Below are 26,147 nucleotides of genomic sequence, written 5' to 3'. Positions count from 1 at the left end.
GCTCTGTCAGGTCTGAGGGAAATGGCGGCGCCCGGGAGCGGCCCTCTGGGCCGGGGCCTGGACATCAGCCTGGCGGCTCTCCGGCGGCAGGACCCGTACATCCAGAGCATCGTGGACGTGGCCAGCCAGGTGGCGCTCTACACCTTCAGTCATAAGGCTAACGAATGGGTGAGTGCAGGCCGCAGCCCCAGACTGTCCTGAGAGCTCAGCCGGGGGAGCGGAGACCCCTCTGTACAGTTGTCGGGGGGCGTACTGCTGTTGTCTCCAGGCGGCGTTGTGCTAACCAACATCACAGAGGTGGACGAGGCCGTGAGACCACAGCGCCCCCTGCTGGTCACTCTGATAATAGCGTGATATCCTTGACACTTGATGTGGCTGATCCAAGGGAGCAGTAGCTGCCTATCTTGCAGTCAGGTACTTCCCACCTGATTTGGCTGATCCAGGGGAGCAGTAGCTGCCTATCCAGTAGTCAGATACTACTCACCTGATGTGGCAGATCACAGGGAACAGTAGCTGCCTATCCTGCAGTCAGATACTTCCCACCTCATGTGGCCGATCCAAGGGAGCAGTAGCTGCCTATCCTGCGGTCAGATACTCCCCGCCTGATGTGGCTGATCACAGGGAACAGTAGCTGCTCATCCTGCGGTTAGATACTCCCCGCCTGATGTGGCTGATCACAGGGAACAGTAGCTGCTCATCCTGCGGTCAGATACTCCCCGCCTGATGTGGCTGATCACAGGGAACAGTAGCTGCTCATCCTGCGGTCAGATACTCCCCGCCTGATGTGGCTGATCACAGGGAACAGTAGCTGCTCATCCTGCGGTTAGATACTCCCCGCCTGATGTGGCTGATCACAGGGAACAGTAGCTGCTCATCCTGCGGTTAGATACTCCCCGCCTGATGTGGCTGATCACAGGGAACAGTAGCTGCTCATCCTGCGGTTAGATACTCCCCGCCTGATGTGGCTGATCACAGGGAACAGTAGCTGCTCATCCTGCGGTTAGATACTCCCCGCCTGATGTGGCTGATCACAGGGAACAGTAGCTGCTCATCCTGCGGTTAGATACTCCCCGCCTGATGTGGCTGATCACAGGGAACAGTAGCTGCTCATCCTGCGGTTAGATACTCCCCGCCTGATGTGGCTGATCACAGGGAACAGTAGCTGCTCATCCTGCGGTTAGATACTCCCCGCCTGATGTGGCTGATCACAGGGAACAGTAGCTGCTCATCCTGCGGTTAGATACTCCCCGCCTGATGTGGCTGATCACAGGGAACAGTAGCTGCTCATCCTGCGGTTAGATACTCCCCGCCTGATGTGGCTGATCACAGGGAACAGTAGCTGCTCATCCTGCGGTTAGATACTCCCCGCCTGATGTGGCTGATCACAGGGAACAGTAGCTGCTCATCCTGCGGTTAGATACTCCCCGCCTGATGTGGCTGATCACAGGGAACAGTAGCTGCTCATCCTGCGGTTAGATACTCCCCGCCTGATGTGGCTGATCATAGGGAACAGTAGCTGCTCATCCTGCGGTCAGATACTCCCCGCCTGTGGTTGCTGATCACAGGGAACAGTAGCTGCTCATCCTGCGGTTAGATACTCCCCGCCTGATGTGGCTGATCATAGGGAACAGTAGCTGCTCATCCTGCGGTCAGATACTCCCCGCCTGTGGTTGCTGATCACAGGGAACAGTAGCTGCTCATCCTGCGGTCAGATACTCCCCGCCTGTGGTGGCTGATCAGACGGAACAGTAGCTGCTCATCCTGCGGTCAGATACTCCCCGCCGGTGGTGGCTGATCACAGGGAACAGTAGCTGCTCATCCTGCGGTCAGATACTCCCCGCCTGATGTGGCTGATCACAGGGAACAGTAGCTGCTCATCCTGCAATCCCTTTTCTGTCTCTGAACCCCTTTTTCTTGCCTTGCAGGAGAAGACTGAGGTAGAGGGGACGCTGTTCGTGTACACGAGGTAAGCGCAGGGTCTGCAGATGGCTGTGGGTAAATATAAAGGGTTAACAGTGGTCCCAGGTTGTTATAACCTGCAATAACCGCAGTCTGCGCTCCAACGCAGGTTTCGTGTGACCCTTACGGTACGTTCACACTTAGCGGCTACGAATCTGCGCCGATACCCTCCCCCCTGTACCCTCACTCACTTTTCCATCATTTGAGGTACATACGTTACGGCTTTTCCGCCCGCTGTGCATGCGAGTAGCAGTTATCTACCGCCCCCTTGGTGCTCGTCGCCTGTTTTTGGACCGGCTGGCTCCCCCACTTCCTATCCTGTGAAATCCCAACCCTCATCTTAGGCGATTTTAACATCCCCACTAACGACCCCAACTCCCAATCTGCCTCTCAGCTTCTATCACTCACCTCCTCCCTTGGTCTCTCTCAACTCACAGCCTCTCCCACTGACAAGGATGGCAATACTCTTCATCTGGTCTTCCTCCGGCTCTGCTCTGCTTCCAACTTCACTAACTCCCCTCTCCCGCTCTCGGATCATAACCTCCTCTCTTTCTGTCACGGTCCCTAACATCTCTCCAGACCCACCTACCTACAGTACCTACAGGAACCTTAAGGCCATTCACACCCAGAACTTTGCTGAATCCCTACAGTCCTCTGTCCCCCATCTCTCTCCTCTCCTGCCCCAACCTGGCTGCCGATCACTACAACACCGCTCTCAAACATGCCCTGGATGAAGCGGCTCCCCCCAGGATCCAAGCCATCCGATGTAGAACGCGCCAACCCTGGCTCACGCCTCAAACGCACTTCATCCGGCGGTGCTCTAGAAGTGCTGAACGGCTGTGGAGGAAGTCGCAAACATCCACAGACTTTCTCCACTACGAATTCATGCTCAGAACCTACAACCTCGCCCTCCTTCATGCCAAACAAGTCTACTTCACCTTTCTCGTCTCCTCATTATCGCACAACCCTAAACGGCTCTTTGATACTTTCCACTCCCTTCTCAGCCCTAAACCGCAGCCCCCTGTGATGGATCTCACTGCTGTTGAGCTGGCTGCCTAATTCAAAAAGAAAATTGACATCCATCAAGAAATAACTTCCCAATCTCAGACTAGCCCTGACCCTAGTCTTGTCAGCACTACATCTAGCTCCTTCTCACTGTCTGTACTCAGACCAACGACAGAGGAAGAAGTCTCCAAATTGCTCTTCTCTGCTCGCCCTACCACCTGCGCTAGCGACCCTCTCCCCTCACACCTCCTCCGATCCCTCTCCCCAGTGGTAATCTCCTATCTCGCCACTATAGTCAACCTCTCTGACCTCTGGCATCTTCCCCTCTTCTTTCAAACATGCCATCATATCCCCACTGCTAAAGAAGCCGACTCTTGACGCGACTGACGTTGCCAATTACCGACCCATCTCTAACCTCCCCTTCATCTCCAAACTACTAGAACGGCTGGTCTACTCCCGCCTTGTAAGCTATCCATCAGAGAACTCGCTCCTCGACCCCCCTACAGTCTGGTTTCCGACCCAACACTCGACAGAAACTGCCCTTACAAGGGTATCCAATGACCTACTGACAGCCAAATCGAGGGGTGATTACTCCCTACTGATCCTGCTCGACCTCTCCGCAGCATTTGACACTGTTGACCACAAACTCCTCCTCAGTATGCTACGCTCCATCGGCCTAAAGGACACTGCTCTCTCCTGGTTCTCCTCTTACCCGCTACATCCAATCTCTCGCCCGAACATGTCAGCTGCACCTCAAGAACTCCGCAAGAATCCGCTCTTTTCTCACCATAGACACGTTGAAAATGCTTATTGTTGCCCTCATCCACTCACGTCTCGATTATTGCAACTAGTTGCTGATCGGCCTTCCCTGCACCAGACTCTACCCCCTCCAATCCATCCTGAATGCGTCAGCCAGGCTCTTATTCCTGTCCAGCCGCTACTCAGACGGCTCTGCCCTGCGCCGGTCACTGCACTGGGTGCCCGTTAAATACAGAATTCAATTTAAACTCACTACCTTCATCCACAAAGCTCTCCACAGCGCAGCGCCCCCCTATATCGCCTCCCTTATCTCAATCCATCACCCAGCTTGGGCTCTCCGCTCGGCAAACGAAACTAGACTGCGCACCCCTCTAATTCGAACTTCTCATTCCCGCCTCCAAGACTTCTCCAGAGCAGCACCGGTCCTCTGGAACGCACTACCAAAGGCTACCCGAGCAATCCAGGACTCGAAAAACTTTAGGCGTGCTCTAAAAACGCACCTCTTCAGGGAGGCATACCGAATTCTCTAAACAAACTCCTCTATAGGCTGCCTGATAATATACTCCCTGACCTACTGACTGCAATCCCTGCTAGCCATCATAAACCGCTCCTGCAGTCATACTGACCCTGCTGTCGCATAGCTAAATGTCTGACCATTGTCTGTATATAGCATCCCTCATTCTCCACCTCGCCATACTGTGCACATCTCCAGCCATTTTACCTTCTGTATCACCCCATTACTTGTAGTATGTAAGCTCATTGGAGCAGGACCCGCACCCCTACTGTTTCCATCAACTGATTACGATTGTAACCGTGGTTCTGTAATTTTTTGTACTTTTTGTTTTTCTGTATTCCCCCTGTCTATGTAAGCGCTGCGGAATATGTTGGCGCTATACAAATAAAGATTATTATTATTATCTAGTGCTGTTTCTGATGTGGATCGGCTGCGGATTCACATCAAAGTCCGCAGGTTTTAATGCGGTTTTTCCAATGTGTGTGAACATATCCTTTAACCTCTTCGCTGCCCAGCTAACGTGTTATGGGTGGCATGGGGTCAGAAGCTCAGCCTATGCAATTCACGGTGGGGAGCGACTGACAGTTGGCCGCCCACCGCAGTAATTGGGCAAACGCGGATGTAAATCCCGTACATGCTGTGAACAATGTCGATCGCAGCGTGTAAAAGGTTACCAGAGGGAGGGCGCCCCCTTGTGACGTCATAAGCCCTCAGCTACATAATCGTGAAGGGCCGATGGGCTGTTGTGACCCGACATTTTTTATTATTACTATTGTATTATCATTGCATCACAAATCCCTACAGAAACATAAAAAAAAAACCAAAACCTAGTAATACAAAAAAAACTTGTCTTGCCCACTTCCTTTTTGTTTAAAAGAACAACCACACATTTGGTATCGTCGCACCCGCAACTAACCGGACATCACACTGAGTTTAATTTCATCCTGCACATTAAACACTGTTAAAAAGAAGTAAAAAACAAACGGGACCAAAATGCTTTTTCAACTCCCCCAAAAATGCAATAAAAGTGATCAAAAAAGCAGTATATACCCCAAAATGGTCCCAATAAAAACTACAATTCGCAACGCAAAAAAAAAAAGCCCTACAGAGCACCCTCCAGGGAAAAATCCAAAAGTGGTGGTTTATAAAAAGTGGAGATGAAAATCCCTGAAAGATTATTGCATCCTTGGGGCTAAAGGGGTTAAGCCAACATGCACAGCCCTCCCCAAAAGGCAGCGAATCATCCCAGAATTTCATGCTTGACACCCCAGTAATCAGCTGATCAGGGAAGCTGCTGCAGGGATATCTATCATTATAGGTCAGGGGTCATCCTGTAGTACAAGGACGACGCAGGACCCTGCTTTATGACCTTCATGTACCCTACTAGAGCACAGTGGGCGCCATCTTAGCACAACACCATATAAGCCAATCATTGGGGGGCTTATGCTGTGTTTAGATCGTTAAGTTGAAACCTGAGCCGAAGACTGAACAACGAACGAAAATTGTGCGCTTCTTGTTAGCCATTCAGTTTTAGCATAAACATCAGTGTCGCTCGCTGGCTTCTCGTAGCGTTTAACCGCTGATCTTCAGAGCTTCACATACGAGGAACGTAAAACACTGAGCGAAAAGTTCACGATACCCAATGAGGATTGGCCTGTTAGGTGTAAAAGGAGCATTACTACTGAGACTCCCACTGACCTCAAGAATGGGGGTCCCGTGTTCCCCGTCCTCCTCAGGGTGTTGGTTACTGCACCCCCCGCAGTGAGGAGGAGACGGAATGAAGCATTGGTGGCACAAGGGCACCCTCGCTTTCAGTGGGACTGCCGAGCTGCCCAAGCAGCGCTCGCTGAGGTACTTCTGTTGCTCCCATTAAAATGTATGAAGCGCTGACTGCATGTGTTCAGCTGGCGCTCTATTCACAGTGGTGTCCTTGTAGGGGAAGAAACGGCCCCCACAGTGACAGAAGAGTGAGACCCCCACAATCAGCAGTGGATAGGGAATAACTTGGAATTGTGGCACATTTGCAGCGCATATTATAGACTGCGGACAGGTACACAGGGTCGAATTCCGCTGCGGGATCACGCATGCTGAATCCGACCTGTCCGTGTGCAGGCGTCCTTTACCCTTTAAGGACAGGGCCTATTTTGGGCTTAAGGACGCAACGATTTGTGGCGGATTTTCATCTCCATTTTTCAAAAGCCATAACTTTTTGACTTTTCCGTCGACGCGGCCGTGTGAGGGCTTGTTTTTTGCGTGGCGAACTATAGTTTTTGATGGTGCCATTTTTGGGTACATAGACTATATTGTAAAAGTTTTCTTTTTTTTTTATGACGGAGAGAAGACGCATCAATTCTGCCATAGATTTTTTTTTTTTTTTTTACAGCATTAATTATGCACCATAAATGACACAATACACTTTTTCTGCGGGTCGGTACGGTTATAACGATACCAAATTTTTTTTAGGTTTTTACACTTTTCTGCAATAAAAACCCTTTTTTGGAAATGTTTTTTTTCTAAATCACTGCATTCAAAGTCCTGTAACTTTTAATTTTTCTATGTACGGAGCTCTGAGAGGGCTTATTTTTTGCAAAACGAACTGTAGTTTTTATTGGTGGCATTTTGGGGAATATACAGCTTTTTTGATCATTTCTATTGCATTTTTTCACATGTCGTTATGGACGCGTCTACACAAAATATGTGGCATTCTAATTTTTTTTACCTTTTTTTTATGCTAATATGAGAAAAAGCATAAAAAGGTTTCTTTTCCTTTTTTTTTTTTTTTACACCATCTATGTCCCTCTGGGGGACTTAAAGCACAGCACTGATGATCGCTATGATAAGGCATGGCAGGAGTTCTGTCCTGCCATGCCTTATCGCTTATACAGCGATCATAGGCTCTGGCAATACAGGACGCCAGTATCTGGTGTCCTGTTGCCATGGCAACAGGCCGGGCTCTCTGCGAGTATATCGCGAGAGCCCGGGACTTCACAGAGGGAGCGTGCTCCCTCTGTGAACCCTTCCCGTGCCTTGATCTACATAGATCGTTGCAGGGAAGGGGTGAACAGCGGGGGCGCATCTCTGATTGACAGCCGGCTCCCGCTGTCATGATCTCGCGCTATCCCTATGACGTAAGGGTACGTCATTTTGCAGGAAGTACCCCACTCCCATGACGTACCCTTACGTCATGGGGAAGGAAGGGGTTAATCATGCAACATAAATGACGAGAGACATTCTTTCTACATGTTGTACAAGTTATTGTACAGATGCAATGATACCAAGCGTGCAAAAAAAAAAAAGTTCTTTTATTAACTATTTATTTATTTTTCTCATATCCCTGTTGGGGACTTGAACCTGTGATGCTATGACCGCACTGTAATATACTGTACTGCAATGCATTATCGCTTCTTATAGCAATTATAAGCCATTGTCTGGCATCCGTTACATTGACAACACAACCTCACTCCGCAAATACATAGCGGCGGCCGATGACAGTTGCAGCTGTTTGTCAGTCACAGCCATTTCCCAATGCAGATGGCGCAGCTCCTGGGCCCCCGCCATCCGTAGGACATATGTTTATATCCATTGGCGGGAACCCCTTCCCAGCCAGGACGTAAGTTTACATGCTGAGGCAGGAAGGAGTTATTGGGGTTCTCCCATGTAAAAAAAAGAGGTTTTCTGACCAAAGACAATTATTTCCTGTACAGAAGAATCCTGTACACCATTGGGACCCCCAGCAGTCCTGAGAAGTGCCCCCCTAAATACCCCATGTGCATGTTCCACCGCCTCTTCATTCACTTCAATGGGACAGGCGGCGATCACAAGCTCCCTCCATCCCGTAATAGTGAATGGAAGAACAGAGCCTGTGTGACAACCGCCCCAGTCACATGGGGCATTTAGGCGCACAGTTCTCAGAGTTATTGGGGGGCCCAGCGGTCGGACCCCAAGCCATCAGACTTTTATTCCCCATCCTGTAGAGCGGTAAGATGTCTTCATAGAGAAAAGCCTTTTAACTTATCCCATGTTCACATAATAGGGAATAACTAGCTGATTGGTGGGGATCCGACTTCCACCAATCCCGAGAACGGGGGTCTTAGAACATGAGTCCAAGCACTCTGCTATCTCCCGCACTCCCATTGAAATGAATAGAGTGGCGGAACAAATGTGCGACAGTGGCTGGCTCCTCTTCTTGGGACTAGAGCAAGTTCTACCGGTGGAACCCCAATGATCGGTTAGTTATCCAGCACTCATGTGACGATCACACTATTCATGGGGATTGCAGAGTACAGCGGTCATTTAAATTAATGCAGCGGGGGTCACACATGCGCAGTAAAGCTCCATTCACACGGGGCACTCGAGAGCAGCACCCTTGGCGATGGCTGGAGGTCCCGGCAGTCACACGCCTGGCGATAATACACATAACAAATGCGCTGTTGGCAGAGGGTACGTGTTTTTATGGCCCCCTTTAGGGTTCAATCACACAGACGTATTTAGTTTCGGTTTATGAATTTGTAGCATATTCATGGACCGGTAAGTGGCGTGTTACCTGGGTATCTGCACCTGGTTGTTTGTTTGGGTTTTTTTTTGCATGTGTATTTGAGTTTTTATCATGTGCGCTTAAAAAAAAAAGCGTCTGTGTCACAGTGGTTTCACGTGTAAGTAGTCCAGGGATGTGAGACTATACTTGCCTCCGCCGGTGTGAGCGCTGAAAGCTGCTGCTCTGATTTATAATGGGCGGACTACTTAGCAGCGCCGCTCATAGCAGGGAAACGATGGGGGAGGTAAGTCTAACGCTTACATCACCGGACTCAGTGGGCCACCTACTTACAGCTTAGCTCATAGGGATAAAAGTAGGTAACTGTCTCTTTAAATCTACCATATGAGAGTGGCCTAAAGCAGATTCCACATGTTGCAGCCTTTTTTTTTTTTTTTTTTTCAGTGCAGTAAATCCACAACCAGTGCAAGGCACAACTGACGCTGCGGGTCAAATATTAAGAAGCATTTGCTGATTTTATCATTCTTTGCATTGCTGCAGTTTGTCGGTGCGAACGCTGCAGTAAAGTGTGAATTCCTAATCACAACAATGTGTTTTTTCACCGAACGGGGATCTTGTCCTGTATTGGGACGCCGCAGTGTGTGTAAGGTCCTGTGCGTTTTTTCATTTCCAAACTGAGTGCGAGCCCCTCCTCCCGTTTCACAGCAATCAATCACAGCATACATGACAGATAAGGGTGTGACCATCTGCGGGTTTTCGTGCGCGCTAATACAGTGCAAATTTGAGAACACAAAAAAGTACACAGAAGGGCCTGTGTATTTGCGCCCGCCCATTCTCTTCAATGGCCTGTTGTGGTGCATTATACACCCCAAAAAGTATCAAGCCACATTTTTTTTAACGTCATCGAACATCGCGTTAAAAATACGTTCATGTGAATTTTTTATTAACTGTATTTTAGGTGCACAGAAATTGCACAAATACGCTTGTGTGAATGAGCCCATAGGCTGTATACACACATAGAAGTGTGATATACGTCTAAGAAACTTTGACCGATATTGTGCTGGTAAACATGCGCATTCCTAAGCGAGTGCAATTCACTTTGCGATAAAAACGGGTCACGGTACACGCAATTTTTATGCGCGTTCTTCACTCATGCAAAATTCCAAAAAAAAGTACACCCATTGTATTTCCGTGTGTCTTGCAACGCTCAAATATCGCGTGAGCATAACGGTCGTGTGAATACACCTTTAAAGAGTATTCACACATCAGCTTTCCATAGTTCAGATGGGTCATTGCTGCTATAGTAACTGGACTCGCGGCCAGAGTCTGTGGGAGCGCTGTTCCCGTAGCTCGTAGTCACTTCAATGAGCGCTACGGAAATAGTTCTGTGCTGAAGTGATCAGAAACTGAATGCCAGGTTTTCACTTTAATCCGGCACCGAATTCTTTGGTCAGAGCCCTGGGATAATCTGTAGGTTCAGGTTATTGTTTTGGGGTCTTTCGGTATCTGATTTGTCTTCATTGCTTCACCCCGTAGATCCGCGTCCCCTAAACATGGCTTCACCATCATGAACCGGCTGAGCATGGAGAACCGCACGGAGCCCATCACCAAAGACCTGGAGTTTCAGCTGCAAGACCCCTTTCTGCTGTACAGAAATGCCAGATGTGAGTACTACTGCCATCTGGGGACCCCCAGAAACTGCGGTAGGGGGTGCAGTGGTTAGGAGCACACTGGGGCCTGAGGACTGGTAAATGACAGTGATGGTCAAGGGTTGTAAGTGACAACTGCACCCTCTTACTTATGACTGTTTGGATCTGGGGCGGGGCTTATTAAAGGGGTTCTCCTATATTACATAGGATATCACTGGGTCCCAGAGCTTGGACCCCCACATGGGTCTGCTGTGCTGGTTTTGTGCTATGGCCTTGGCACCACAGTGCACTGAAAGAATGTGCAGGCGACACTGTGTCTCCTGAGGCTGTAGGGCGGCTTCTGGCCACGACAGGGGTTGCGCGACCAAAGATCGCCATGTAGTTCTGCAACCTCACACTGAGGTCATGGTGACTCGCACGTGACCCGCAAACCTCAGTATGAGGGAGATGCAGCAGTCTTTGGTCACACGCCAACAAGTTGCGCTGTAACCCGAGTCTTATTCTCAGGATCAGCAATCTACTGATCCTCGCTTACACTAGGTCTCCTACTTAAGTCACAACCAGAGCTGCATTCACAGTTCTGCTTAGGCTTATTTTTCCGTCCGTTTAAAAACAACATGATTCCATATGGACATATATTATTCTATGTGACAACACAACCCACCAAGTTTTTCTTCACGCAGACACGGACTGCATGAAGAAAAATCATCGCATGTGCTATTCTGATCTGGTCCAAGGACGGAACGCACCCATTTAAATAAATGGGGATAGAAAAAACAGACACCAGTAAGGCTGTATTCACACAGGCGAGTGCAATATCGCTCCGAGAAACTCATTCTTAAACCCACGATTTTGTCTGTGAGCGTGATGCGATTTGAGAGAAGTGTTGCATCGTGGTACAAAACCGCGTGTGGTTTTAACAGGTCAATTTATACATCACAACACACTCGCATGTAAATATGAGTGTGATGCAATTTTTAGCTCACCCATAAGAAATAATAGGCAAGTTTTCTGCAGAATTGCAGATAAATGTCAAACGCCGCAACTTCTCTATTTCTGCGAGAGAAAAACGGGACATGTAAATTGGCAACTGAAAATAATGGATTCTGTCTTCATGCGTCTCGAAATGCACAAAACTCGCACGAGAAAATGGCCCATGTAAAAACGGCCTCACTGCGGTTCGTATGCTGTCCGTATTTCCTGAAAGTTACTGGAAAAAAGAATTGGGTTTGTCTTTTTCTTTTTGCATCTGTGAAAAGCAGTTGGCACACGAAAGTGTAAAAAAAAATTAAAAACTGCTTGTGGATGGCACACAGGACTGTACATGTATGTAAAAACATGCACACTAACTGTGGGCACTAACCGTGGGGTGTAGGGAATCTGCGGCTTGGCATCCCTGGCGATCAGCTGATCGTCCAGCCCGCTGTCATTGGAGGTGCAGCTGGAAGTGTAAAAGGTGGCTTCACTTTCATTGCTTTCAGTGGAAGTGAAGCCACCTCTGAGACTTCCTGCTCTGACTCCAATGATGATGCTTAGCCCCGCTGAACTGACAGCGGACCTTACAATCAGCTGATCGTCGGAATCCCGAGCTGCAGTTCACCAGCAATCAACGATTAATGACTTGTGCTAAGGACATTTGCCTGGAAAACCCCTTTAAAGTGATCTTCTGGTCCTGGACAAACCAAGATGGTGGCACCGCTACTCAGACTACCAATGCACAGGCCGCATCAGGTAGTCAAAGACACTAGACTCTGCTTCATTGGTCAGCGCTGCTCACATGAGCCACACGGGCCAATACATAGTGTCCAGACTATGTATGCACAGGGTGCATCAGGTAGTCAGAGAAGCATTGCCGCCATCTTGGTTTGTCTGGGACCGGAGGGTCACTTTAAGGCCCCCAAATACATTGGTTTTGTTATCCGAACTGGCCCATAACCGCGGTGCCAGATGACTCTTTAGTATGTATGGGACCCACTCTGCTCTCCCTGGGTAGAAGAATCGCGGACGTCGAATTTTAGTGCCCAGTGTTCTTGTTCCGCGGGAGATAAGTCGCCGCCAAATGTGTCTAACAGCACCTTCCCTCTCTAAACACACGATCGTTCGGCTGGCAGTTGTAGGTATACGGCGGGTCTTAACATTATTGTAGCAGATTTAGTTGTGAACCCTACATTTCCCACAATGCAGCGCAGCAGGAGGCGAAGTTCTACTGGCAGTCTTATCATTCTGCATAGCATCGTTCTGTGCGGGGGAGGGGATCTCGGTACTAAATTCCTGGATCTGCCATTAGGTGCTTTGCTGATTCCTCCATCACTGTGTCTTCCGCTCAGATATTGGCGTGGCAATGATCCCTCTGGGGTAGCAGAGCTGATCTTGTGGCCACCACTGTCCGCTGATTGTAGGCCTCAAAATGAGTGGATGACTGACGGCTCTGTTTGGGTAGCAGAGACACAGGCGCTCTTATAAAAGACCACTCTGATATATTGTAACAAGCTCTGCACCTCAAGACGGGTGTCTGTTCACTGACTGCAAGCAGTGATCTGAAAATGTTGAGGAGTGGAAACAAAAAGGCTGTTTAAAAAACTGCAGAACTTAGAGTCTTCTCATCCATTGGGTATGTCAAAAAGGTGCGGCCTCCACCTCTGTTAAGTTGTGACCCCACCATGCCCAGTCCAGCTGGCAAAATCATTGACCTGTATCATGTGGCAAGTATAACCCCATACTTGGCACATGATACAGGTCAATGATTTTGCTTCGAGCTCCGAGCGCCACCAAGAAGCAGACGCCGACTGACAGCAGTGGAACTGCCCTGATCAGAGAGCGATCAGCTGCTGCCGTAATTACAGAGAGACGGAATTTAACTGTAGGGGAAGGCACCTGCTGTCAGGGCTGTGCTTGTCGCCTCATAGAGTCGCGCCACGTCTGCCAGGCATGTCATATCTAACATACCTGTGTACATCTTACCTGGATATTTCACTGCTGTAAACGCCACATTTGCCCCAATGCAACTCTGCGGCGCCTGCCCTGTGCACACCGGGCGACGTGGCGGCGCTTGCCCTGTGCACACCGAGCGACGCGGCGGCGCCTGGGAACTATACAGTCATTCCCAGAGGATGGATTGGGCATATTATCATTAATACCCCTTTAAATATCAGTATTAACTGCAATTCTGGCATTGTATTCAAGAGCTATAAGCTGAAGAGGTCACTATAAACGGTGAGATGAATATTATATAGATGAATAGATAAATAAATCAAATATTTGCAAATCGGTCGCAAAAAAAATTATGAATTTACCAATAACTAATGAAACAACAAGTCGCCGGGACCGTTGAATAAGCCTCTGCAGAGATGCCGCCTTATTTTCTGCTATTTGCATGTAATTGCTGCCTTCAGTGACAGCACAGCCTACGGCGAAATTCGGAGCGGCAGAGAGACAGCGCACAATTGTAAAAAGATAAAACAGTGCGCCGGGAGCTTGCGCTATTGTTCACTTGTCGGGTTTCTGCTGTGACAATCAGCGGCCGTTCTCCAGTGCAGGAGGCTCACTTATCATTAATAGCAGTTAATTGCTGCGTGTCGCAGAAGGAGCACAAAACAACCACGGGACATGAGGAGACGTCTACGGTGGTGGCAATCCTGTGATAGATTATTGGCCCAAATATTTGTCCTCAAGTCGCCCTCTACTAGCAAGTCCTCACGTTATATGTAGCCATGGTTTTTTTTTGTTGTTGTTGTTGGGAAATCTGTTGGGAAAGCTGGGTGATAACTAATCTGAGCAACATGGCGGCTCTAACAGGAGTCAGGACTCTATAATTACCCACACTCCTTAATGGTAGATCCTCAATTACATCCCTGTATTATACTCCAGAGCTGCACTCACTATTCTGCTGGTGGAGTCACTATCTACATACATTACTTATCCTGTACTGATCCTGAGTTACAGCCTGTATTATACTCCAGAGCTGCACTCGCTATTCTGCTGGTGGAGTCACTGTGTACATACATTACTTATCCTGTACTGATCCCGAGTTACATCTTGTATTATACTCCAGAGCTGCACTCATTATTCTGCTGGTGGATTCACTGTACATACATTTCTTATCCTGTACTTCCTACCTCCAGGAGGGATGTGGATGTAATTCATCTCCGTCTCTGTCACCATGTTCCCCTTCCAGTACATGCTGGGCCGACGCGCCGCATCCTTCGCCATCGGCCGGTAGGTGGCCGTAGCCTGACGTATGAAGGAATGAAACATCTTGCCGCTGTCGATGTTTGACGAGCGCTGCAGAATTCAGTGCGACATCCCAATAGCCGCCTTACTGGAGAAATAAGTTGTGAGCCTCCGCACACAAGTTGTCCTTAATCCCCAGCACTTGTAGCTCCTCCCACCGTCGGCTTGCAGAGTCCTACTGATTGCAACGTGCGGGGAGATTGACCTTCATTCCGCTGTCACTGAGCCCCTTCTAGTAGTCATGAGCGGCTCTGCATCCCATCATTGACACTGCAAGTCCTGATAGGTGGGTGGACTTATAGTCGGGTCTCAGGCAGAGCAAGAGGTGCGACCCTCAGCCTGAGGGGTCTTGTATCTGCTGGTTCAGTGTATCGCTTGCGCGTACTCTGCTGCTGTGCATCGTGGGAGTTGTTACATGGGACTGCAGATAACACGTACATTATCTGTGCTCAGTTACTACTGTCATCTGTGGCGTTACATGGGACTCCAGATGACATCTACTACATTATCTGTGCTCAATTACTACTGTGTCATATGTGGTGTTACATCTCTGTCTGCTCTGCTACATCTCTTTATATCGCCGCTGCAGGCAGTTTCTGTCCCCCTGCCATGCGGCTGAGAACAGATTTTGCGGAAGCTGTCAGTTTTTCCATGTACCCTTCACGCTCGTTATCAGAGTGTAATTGGTGTCGGTGTCGCTGTGAGTGTGAAAGAGACGCAGCAAGCTGGTCTGGCGTCAGGTCAGGGGTGCTGATCTGATGGAAACACGAAGTGCGATAACGTGCGATGCCGGCTCTAATGCCGCCTGGCGGCTGACCAAAAGACGAAGGGGCTCTCTACAGCAGGGCACACTGGAACTTCTGGTTCTACAAATGCCCCATCCTTGGATTGGTCCCGCTGAAGCTTCAGGGTGTTGAGTACAAGTGAAGAGGAGGCATGCTTAGACTTGTAGTTCCACACACAATAAATTTAACCTTTTTTTACCACTAGCTTCACATAATTCATTGTTGCTCTGCTCCATCTGTAGTGGCAGCGGGCGCACCTGATATTCGCGAGATCTCTGATTTTTCTCTCTTGCAGTTCTTATTTATGGGATCTGGTTCTACAATAAGGAAGAATGCCAAAGAATCGCGGAACTGATGAAAAAGTAAGAGCGGCGCCCCCTGGAGGTGGCATGCATGTCTGTGATTATATATTGGGGCATAAGATCGCCATCTGCTGGGAGAACTGTACATTACAAAATGAAAAGTATTCACAGGACTAAAATCAAAGTGTGAAATGTTAGTGATTCTAATAGCCAGTGAACGGCTCCTTTTATTAGAGGCCCCGGAGTGCAGATTTCTGTTGCACCGCACTGATGGAAAGTCAGAATTTGGCTGCCTTGTCAGCTGCTCAGAGTATGTCAGGACCTTCATCTAATCTGTGGCAACTACAAGAAGCTTCCTGTCTGCAGGGGCCGATATTCCTGCAGAACGATGCCATCCCCTAGTTGGATCTACGCCGTGATGAACTGCAGTTCTAAAGTCCAATAGAGTCGAACGCGCCACTAGATGGGGGGGCTCTAATGAAGTGGCCGTTCAGTGTATTTTAGATTAGCTGTCAGTGGGCCAAAGTGGCACCAATACTCGTTTTGATGTCCCCCATTCACAGCCGGCATTTAGGGGCGCAGTCCTCAGGGAAGTGAAGGATTGGGGTTTGTACTTTCTTGCAGCACAGACATAGTAACTTTTGGTGCCGTTTAGTTTAACCCAACAGGAGCAGCTGAAGGCGCAGCAGTCCGCCAACATCCGGGTGTCTCCGATGAACCTGCACACGGATGGGAAGGAGGTGGATATCCTGCAGATGCTCAACAAGGCCAAGGACGAGTACACCAAGGTGAGTGACGAACACTTGTATGTCGGAGACTCATGTGGACATTTCTCATGTACCCCCATCCTCCGGAGAGCAGAGACTGCAGATTCCTATCTTGGAGACGACCTATATGATCCCTGACAACCCCTTTAACATTACCCAGCAGCTTCCTTGGTAGTTATTCTGTGATGTCATCGCTCCGTGCTGCTGGTTTCTCTCTTGACGCCATTTCTCTCCTTCCCGTTTAAAGTGTAAGCCATGTTCAGAGCCCAAGATGATGACCAGCTCTTCAGCCATCCACACCAACCCCAATCTCATCAAACCCATTGCCGTAAAACCCAGCGACTCTGCCCCTCAGGTGACAACCGCGCATCAGAGCAAGGTGACGTATCACGCAGGTCCACTGACTTTTATCAGCTTGGAAGAGAAGGCAAAACATAAAACTGTACCCATTGCTATGCGTATACTCTGATCACATCCAAAGCTGCATTCACAATTCTGCCAATACCTCTGAGGATGCTGCCAGTTAGAGGTTTGCTTTGTTGTGGTCGGTCTTGCCTTTATTGCTTTCTGTTTTCGCAGATGACCGACTTGGAGCCCCAGCATCTGTCTCTCACCACCCTCTTTGGAAAAGCAAAAAGCGCAGATCAGAAACGCTCCCCCTCTGCGTGTCAGGCAGTGGTTCGCTCCTTGTCCTACGAGGAGCCGACGCGTTCCACGGACAGCTTTGAGAAGCAGCTTTGTCCAGCGATCCAAAAGCTGATGGTGCGAGGAGCCGATCTGCATCCTGTTGCCGAGGTCCCAGAAACCCAGCATTGCCCCAGTGGTGCCTCCATCCCTCCTGGAGACGTCTTTAGTAGCCTCTTTTTACCGCTGGAAGACTCCGCCCCCTTATGTGGCCATGAACAGATTTGTGGGGGTGACTTCCTTCTCCATAAACTCCAAGGTCAGCATTCCATTATGCCCCCTCTGGATCAAGGACCCCCAGCCATGGCACAGTGCGTAGCGGGTAAGGATATGGGCAGCAACCCCCTTAATTACTGTAGCACCTCTCAGCAAAACCAAAGGACTCCTGCACCCATTGTCTCAGCGCCTCTCCCCTCGCAGCCATCTACAGGGGCTATTTCTCCTCAAGAGTTCTTGAAAAAATTGAATTTGGTGCATCAGGAGCAACAATTGCAGATGACCCCCAAGCCTGCGATGGCGGCCAAATTCCCAGTCATTACCCAGGGGGCACCAAAACCACCCTGGACTGAGAAACTACCCCTGGGGGAGAAAAGTAACCCGCTGCTCCAGGTAATGACCACCAGGACTACGTACTCCTCTATCCATAATTGATGTAGCGCCTGGATGACCCTTTTTTTGTTGCCTCTTAACCCCTCTATGACCAGGGTACACTTGGCCATAAAGGAATTTAGAACTTCAGTAAATAATGCTGTATCTTCTTTTCCCCGCAGGTAATATCACCCCAGAGTATCCCTGCCACCGTGTCACCATCACTACTCCTATGTCCCGCAGTATTTACACAGATCTGTGCAAGTGACCCAAAAACTACCCCTCTTCCTGTTAAAGGGCCTACGTCCACTCCAGCCAGCCTGCTCCTCCCTTTGTCCTTGCAGGCTCCTAGTAATCAGAGCACCATCCTCACCAGAAGTCAGCTCCAGGGTGTCCTGCTACACCTCATTCAGGTAAGTCCTCACGAGTCCCTCCATATGATGATACACTTTAAAAATGCATTGCAGCTCCCTTGCAGTTGGCACGAGCTGTTATACCATTGTAACAGTGATGGCGCTGTCACCACTTGCTAGTGCCAACTGTATTATACAGCTGACACTCGGCATGAACAGCCAGGACTGCATATGCCACCAGTCCATGTTTAATCCCTTAGATGCCGCAGTCAGTGGTGACCACAGCATCTCCGTGGTCAGCAGCTCCTTCTGTCACCTCATAGGCCCCTGTGACGCGATCAGGAAGATAAATAGGCTGCCGTAGTAGTTGGAGGCCTAACCCTTTTGCCCCCCAGCAGGATGAGCTTTGTTCTTTCTTTCTGCAGGAAAAAGACATTACAGTTTTAGCTAAACAGAAGTCGTTCTACTTTAAATTGGCTGTAGCTCCGTCCTATTAGGGCTACCAACATGTAATATTAAAGATACGATTCTTGGCTTTAAAATGACACCACAGGCATGTTAGTAGCCATTACAGAACCGGAGTTCCACCCGTTTTGAAGTGGAGTCAGGAATACTGAATGTACAGCTGTCATTTCAGTCAGTGTGTGCGAAACAGGGGGTGGGGGGGACCACCGCAGTAGAGAAGATCTGTGATTCTTCTGTGTATTGAATTTACGTTCATGTTATCTCCCCACTCCCGCCATTCAATCACAGAGCATATTTGCTCTCTGATTTTTGCATAGGGGGTCGATCGTGCTCCATACAATGCGGGTGTCGGCTGTCTTTAACAACTGACACCCGCTTGCAACAGCCACACTCAGCACTCACACGGATTGCGGTTGTCAACCTTTTAAATGCCCCAATCTGTGACCACCAGCGATCCTGAGTGCAGCGCACTTGAATGTCCTAAGTGAATGGAGTGTTGTGCACAAGCTTGACTGCAACTTCATTCACTTCTATGGGAGAGGCACAGATCTACCTATGCTCTATAGAAGTGAATGCAGTGGTGGTCACATATGCACACTGCTGCTCAGTTCACATGAGGCATTCGGTATCGCTGGGGGTCCCAGCAGTTGGACCCCCCCTTACCCAGTGATCAAGCATTTATTCCTTATCCTGTGGGAACACCCCTTAGTGACGCAGACCATTTTGGCCATAAGGACACGACTATTATTTGGGGATTTTCATATTCCTATCTTGACTTTTCAACAGCCAAAACTTTTTTTTTCTGTCAACAGTTGTAGTTTTTATTGGTACCATTTTCTGGGTACATGTGTTGTATTGTATTTTCAAGGACAGGAAGAAAAAAACAGCAATTGTGCCATTGTTAGGTTGCTGCATAAACAGTGTGTTCAATTTATTGTACAAATAGTTACGAATGCGGCAATACCAAACGTGGTTTACTTTTTTGCTTTTTTTTTAAACAGAAGAGAAAGTGAGAAAAGTTTTAGTTTTTTTTTTTTTTTTTTTTTTTCTTTTTCATTTATTTCTGTACTGCAATGTATTATCGCTAATCATAGCAATCACAAGCCATGGCTACCAATCGGCCCTCCACAATTACATAGCAGAGGGCTGATGCTATCACAGAAGGAGCGCCCTCCCTCTATGAACCCTTTTACATTCCGTGATCAACAATTATTGCGGCATGTAAGGGGTTATCAATGGGAATTGTTCCCCACTGTTGTAGCAAGAGGCCAGCTGTCAGTCACAGCTGCAGATGACATTGGCTCAGCTTCTGAGCCTCACCATTGTTGGGACATAGGCTTACTTTCTGTGGAGGGAACTGCTTCCCAGCCAGGATGTACATCCTGGGGAGGGAGGAGGTTAAATACCAAACTAGGCCGCCACATCAGCTTTATGTATCATTGCGCACTTTTGTTACGAAATGCGCTTGTGCTTCAGTAGACAGATGCATTGTCAGGGTCTCGCATGCACCGTGGTGCGGGGCAGGAAGAGGGATGGTCGGGGAATCTGTATTGAACCATTATCGCTCTTATGATCTTACTTCAACCCTTCAATTGTCTGGAGCAGTTTTTCCCAACTCCAGTCCTCAGGGCCCCCTATCAGGTCATATTTGCAGGATATCCTATAGTAAGCACACCTGTGGCAATGTCTGAGGCACTGACTATAATTACATCACCCGTGCAATACTGAGAAAATCCTGAAAACATGACATGTGGGGTCTCTGAGGACTGGAGTCAGGTAACACTGGACTTGAGCAGGGCAAGCACATGGAGTGTGACCCAGTAATGATTAATGGCCTAAGCGTATCCTCCAGAGATGCTCAATGTGATGGAGAACAGGCAGAGTGTGGTGCCAGTGCATGTTCGGAGTGCAATAATGAATATGCCTCTTCTGAAGGGGTTACAGTGATATATTTTGTCTTAGAGGGGAGCTTCAATCTAAGGGGTTCCGTACAAACCTATAGCTGCAGATTGTATGTGCTCCCACAAACCACTCTTGGGGTACGTTTATATGTAACGGAAATGCCGCATGCTTTCCGCAGTGGAGAATCCACTGCAAGATCCGCATTATTCCTGCACCAAAAATGGTTTTTGATGCGAATTCACGGCAGACATCAGCTGTTCTATTGAAAGGGTGAAAGCAGCTGTGGATCCCCACTGATGGCGCAGGTTTTAAAGCAGTTTTCAATGCGGATTTCACCACAGAGTTTCCTAAGCATTTCCGCTCTGTCTTATCATACCCGGCGGCATAAATGACGTGGTGTGATCTCCGTGCACTGGCTTGAAATGACCTTGTCTGCCTGTTGCTGCACTAAGGGTCTATCTGTGAACTGTTTATAGCTGCTAAGAAAAAGCATACAAATCGCCCCCTGGTGGTGCAAAGGGGCTGATAAGGTGCCTACAGGCCTCGGTGTGGAGGAATAGAACAGTGTACTGAGGAGCCAGAGTATCGGATTTTGTAACCCAACCTAGTTGACCCCACTGACTTCACCTTTGTCACCAAACAAACTGCCCAAGTTTAAAAAAAAAGGGTATGTGGCTTATCACAATGTATAATATTACCTACATTACATTCAGTGACTCCACTTGTAATAATGCCTCCTTTAGTGGCCCCAATCTTAATAGTGCCTCTTCTTCTCTTCCCCCCCACCCCTCTACCTCTGGCTTGGGGAGCAACAACATCATGAACTACTTTAACGCACTCTCTTGCCCCCCCAGTGTCTCACAGTGTACGGTAAAGGTACCTTTACCCGAGCCTATAGTCACGCGAATGATCACTCAAACTAGCAATTATGGTCAACCTTCGGCCAGTGTACGCATGGTCCCCGATAAGGCGCTGAGCGACAAATTATTTGTTGGTCGTTTTGTTTCAGCGAGTTAAAATGGGACGACTACTAAGTGGCTTCTTCTGTGTAAACAGGAAGCACTTGGTTTTTGAGCGACTGCCTGTTTGCGGTGGATGGAGGCGGGCGGCCAGTTAGAAATGACGGCTCCAGCCTTTGGATGTAATTGCTGGCTGGGTGGCAACCCTCCACGGCGGCTCTGGCTGCAGCAAGGATGTAGCTCTGCGATCCAGAAATCTCATAGTCAATGCAGTCACTTTGCAGCATGCAAGTAGCTGCGACCCGCAAAAAATCCACAAAGGTTGTCATGGACTTCAAAGATGGTGTCTGCACTTTGATCTTTGGTTGCCAATCCCCTGTCACCGCCATGTACCCCTAGCCTAAAACTTCTTCAACCTTCTCTCCCTTCTTCCCTTCACAGAACGATGAGAACTTTGTGAACACGATCTATGAGGCGTACATCTCTGTTGTCAGCAGAGGGGGCGCCGGCGGGAAGTGTTGAGATGGATTTTCTACGGATGAAGAGATGAGCAGCGCCCGACGGCTGCTGAGCTGCCTCGGGTAGGACATGGACAGTGACGCCGGTCACGTGATAGGAGGACCTTTGTGGGATTCGCACCTCATGCAAACACTTATGGCCAATCATTTAGGGAGTTGGACTTTGTAGTAATTCAGCGCCATATTTTGGCTTTAGATTTATTTTTTCATATCGCAGCGACATAATCGTCTTTTTCTTGGAAGTCACAGACTGTAAATTATTCTTTTATGGATTACGGAAAGACGTTCTGCATCAATTCCAAAGAAAAGCTGTTCTGACGACGGACACTAGATGGCACCATAGGAATGGGATTACTATATATTGCCGCTACCAAGATTATATACAGAGGCTATAGAGATGTATGTACTGTCTATCTAATCCTACAGTTTTGTTCTCAATGTGCAGTTGAATACAATCTAATGTTCTGTTATCAGCCATTTCTGCTTAGTAGAGACTGACTATATAAATTAAATGCAAGCTAGTGCACCCAGTTATCAGCAGACTCTGGCATGGATGAGGCTGACTGTAGGACAGATAGTATCTCTCTATTGTTTCCTGTTATCAGGCACTTTGGCCACTGCAGTCCTGGCCTGAATATTTTAAGTTGTGATTATATAAAAGCGGCTGTGCAGGATTAATACGGAATTTAATTTTTCAGAAAGCTATTTTTGATAAACTTTCCCACTCCTTGTAGTTTGATTCTATGCTGCTGTATGACATTATGTGTTTCTGACACAGATCAAGGTTTCTTCTAAATGGGGGGAAAAGATGCGTAACGCTGCTAATCCGGGTCTTCCTGGTTCATGTATACACTCACTGGCCCCCTTATCAGACCTCCGGCCTTTTCACAATTGACTGTATGGAAATTCTCCATGACCCCGGAGTGCAGCATAAAATGACGTGACAAGTTCTCAGTGGATCAGTTTGTGTGAATCGATTAGATGGGAAAATACGGCGATCTCAGCGACTTCCAACAAGGCCCGGTCAGCTAGGCAAGCCGGCGCCTCACTGCCAACTGCCCGGGGGTTCCCGTGTAATGGTATACTGAGAATGGCGTAATCAATGAAAAACATCCAGTAAAAGGGGATCCTGTGGACGTAAGCAACACTTCACTGAAAGGGGTCAGAAGAGGATGTCCGGAATCGTTCTGACCAACGGGCGTTGCACAGTCAGCCGAATACAATGCTGGAGCTCCAACTAACGTATCTGAACGCACAACTCACACAAATGGGCTATAACAGCAGATGAACAGTTCCAGCGCCAGCAAGGTGAGACTCCAGGGAGCAAAAGAGCACAAAACATGTATCACTGAGTGGAGAAACATCACCTGGTCAGATGGAACCATATTTCTGTTGGTCAGAATTTGGTGCAAGCAGCATGAATCGCTGACCCCTTCCTGTCCGCTGCTCAGAACATGTCAGCACCTCCATCTAATCTGCGGCTCTACAAGAAGCTTCCTAACCGTAGGGGCCGATATTCCTGCCGAACAATGTTATCACCCAATGGAATCTACGCCATGATGACTTGCTGTGGTTCTGAAAACCAAAGGAAGGAGGTCCAATGCACCACTAGAGGGGGCTCCAATAAAGTGCCTATTTAGTGTGAGTTGACCAGTAAGGGTTGGTGGAGGGCGGCGGGTTTGTTACTCTGTTTTAATGCTCCGGGTGGAAATGGCTGCTGCTGCAGCATAAAGCACAGTCGTGGTTTTGAGTTTTCCTTGCAGTTTTTTCCTTGAGAGGAAGTAGCTATCGGATCCCCTTCTGGACAAGCAGAGGCGACTGCTCCTTCTTCCACTGCTACATCCTCCCAGTGCTCGATACCAGCTAGAGACCTCTTCTCACTGGTGCGTGTGATCCAGGATCCGGGATTGGTGACCGGTGGAGACACCAGTACCGGAGGAAGTAGCTAGCTTCTCTTACGTGACTGCAGTGGAGAGGGTGTAACTGTGTGACAAGAAAGAGAAGAGCTGAGAGGGAGCAGAGACACCGGCTATCGGCAGACACCCTGGATGTGATATCCCAGTATTTGGGTTGTACAGCAGTGGCTGATATGGAATATCTATAGTTGGATGTGCAGAGTCCTGGATCATGAGTCACAAGCAGATACTGGAGTAATGGGAAGCAGGGATTCAGACAGGATAAATTTAAATTGCCTGGGTTATAGAACAAAAACAGTCTCCCCCCCCCCTCCCCCCCCCCTCCCTCCATATTGCATTCGCTCCCACCGTCATCTGTCTGACTGCTGCATGGGGACTGTTATGAAGCATGACACCAGGAGATTCACCCATCTTTGTGCATCAGATACTGTTCTCTGGTATCAGCTCTTCTCATGCCTGGGAATAAAAAAGTTAAATGAGTTAAGTGTGAGTGTTCAGGTGTTTATCCTGTAACAAGCAAAGCTCAATTAAAATTCCCAAGGTTTCTGGTCACACTTGAAGAGGGGTTTTCTGACCCCCATCCTCTGCCTTTCTTACTTCTAGGATGTGGCAGTTAGCATGGCTATGGTTCTTTTGTATTTCATTAACAAAATTGACAGCCAGTAAAATCCTCACCATTGTTTCCATTGTGTTTGTACAAACACAGACTATATGTCGCTGGTATGAAACACTGCTATCAGTCAATGGAGAGATTAATAACTGGGATTTTGAGTCAGCTGAAGGCCTCATGTCAACAGGGAAAAGAAGAATTTAAATCCACAGTGGATCACCCGCATGCAGATCCGCGCCCCATTGGAATGCATTAACCACCCGCGGGTAGATAAATACCCGCGGATGGTCAATAAAAGTGAAATAAAAAAATTCTGGAGCATGAAAAAAAATGGACATGCTCCATTTATGTGCGGGTCTCCCACGGGGACGGCTCCCGCAGGCTTCTATGGAAGCCGTCCAGATCTGCTGGAGACCCGCGCCTGAATTAAACTCACTTGCTTTGGGCGATGCAGATTTTCCTTCCTTCGCGGCCGGATCTTCTTTCTTCGGCCCGGCGCATGCGCGCGGCATGCAGCCGGCGTGCCGAGCACATCCGCCGGGCGAAGAAAGAAGATCCGGCCGTGAAGGAAGAAAAACACGCACGGCCCGCAGCAGGTGAATTTATTCTGATTTAACCTTTTCCCATTCACTGTCTGACGTCTACAGCAGTACGGGCTCTAGCCAGCAGATGGCACCATTGTATAATGGCAGAAAGAGAACACCCCCCCCCCCCACCCCCCACCCCAGGAAACCCTGAATCCAAAATTGGATTGCAAAGGGTTAATGCCTCATGTCCGCGGGGCAGGAAGGAACCACTACGGATTCTCCATGGAGAATCCGTAGCGGGCCTGATTTTCCCCGTGGACATGAGGCCGAAGGGTTTAGTCCAAAACCAGTAATATTTACAGAACCAGGAGTCAGCCAGGAACTCGCTGCATCCACTCCCATTGTTGTGGAATCACACATCTGACGGACCAATAATCTCCCACAGACAGTGTTTGGTGTCTGTAGATAAATTCATGTTCTGAAATATGATAGCCATAGTTGCTCTCCTCGGGAAATATGGCTGAAATATTTAAATTGTGTTTTCATCCTGAAAATCTGTACATCCACTTAGCTGTCCTCTCCCTGATGTCTAGGGGGAAGGCAGTTCAGATGTGCCGCTCGGAGAGCCTTCTAAAACTGAAGGGGGTCGCCCTCTCAAACTAAGGAGTTGTCAAACCAAGGAGTTGTATCTGAGGACAAGACTGTCCATATTTCTGCGTGTTCCTTACAACCAGGACTATTCAATCTGACTTCATAAATTGGTATTTTCTGTTTTATCCCTCTTATTTTCATAATTGTGTTGCGTTAATCGTATGTTCCTTGCCCCTTTACATTATCTTTTTTGTATGTTTTTTTATATAAGCACTGCTACCTTTTCAGAATAAAGTCTTAACTTTATTAGTCAGTCCTTTTGTCTCTATACAATCGTCACAGGTTGTTGACAGCTGTGCCGTTTCTGTGACAAGACCAACACATAGTGGGATGCATTTTATAGCCAGTAACCCTTTGACTGCCAAGCATGTGACATTCCCTTCTTGGACGTTGCTGCACTGTGCGTCAGTGTCTCAAATGGAGGAGGGAGGCAGGAGCAGAAGATGTGAATGCAGTCTTCCTGCTGTCCTTTGCATGAGCGTATTTTGGATGAGGGTCCTGGGCCAAGTGTA

At 48.4% G+C, this 26,147-nt stretch overlaps 1 protein-coding gene across 3 annotated transcripts; it reads left to right on the top strand.

The window, feature by feature from the left end:
• On the top strand, positions 1–24,962 carry DCP1B (decapping mRNA 1B). Of its 3 annotated transcripts, none has more exons than XM_066590971.1 (9): positions 1–168; positions 1,926–1,966; positions 10,266–10,393; positions 15,689–15,755; positions 16,351–16,483; positions 16,710–16,817; positions 17,042–17,755; positions 17,917–18,147; positions 21,855–24,962. In XM_066590971.1, the coding sequence occupies exons 1-9, from the start codon at positions 22–24 to the stop codon at positions 21,933–21,935; spliced, it is 1,650 nt and encodes a 549-aa protein (XP_066447068.1). In that variant the 5' UTR covers positions 1–21; the 3' UTR covers positions 21,936–24,962. The 3 variants fall into 3 exon arrangements, with proteins under 3 accessions (XP_066447068.1, XP_066447067.1, XP_066447069.1); XM_066590970.1 differs by having other exon boundaries at positions 16,710–16,841; XM_066590972.1 differs by lacking the exon at positions 16,710–16,817.
• Positions 24,963–26,147: the final 1,185 nt, after the last annotated feature.

Source organism: Eleutherodactylus coqui, chromosome 2, assembly GCF_035609145.1.
Source record: "Eleutherodactylus coqui strain aEleCoq1 chromosome 2, aEleCoq1.hap1, whole genome shotgun sequence".
NCBI lineage: Eukaryota > Metazoa > Chordata > Amphibia > Anura > Eleutherodactylidae > Eleutherodactylus > Eleutherodactylus coqui.
The sequence above is the reverse complement of the archived record's forward strand: the minus strand, read 5'-3'. Positions and strand labels throughout refer to the sequence as shown.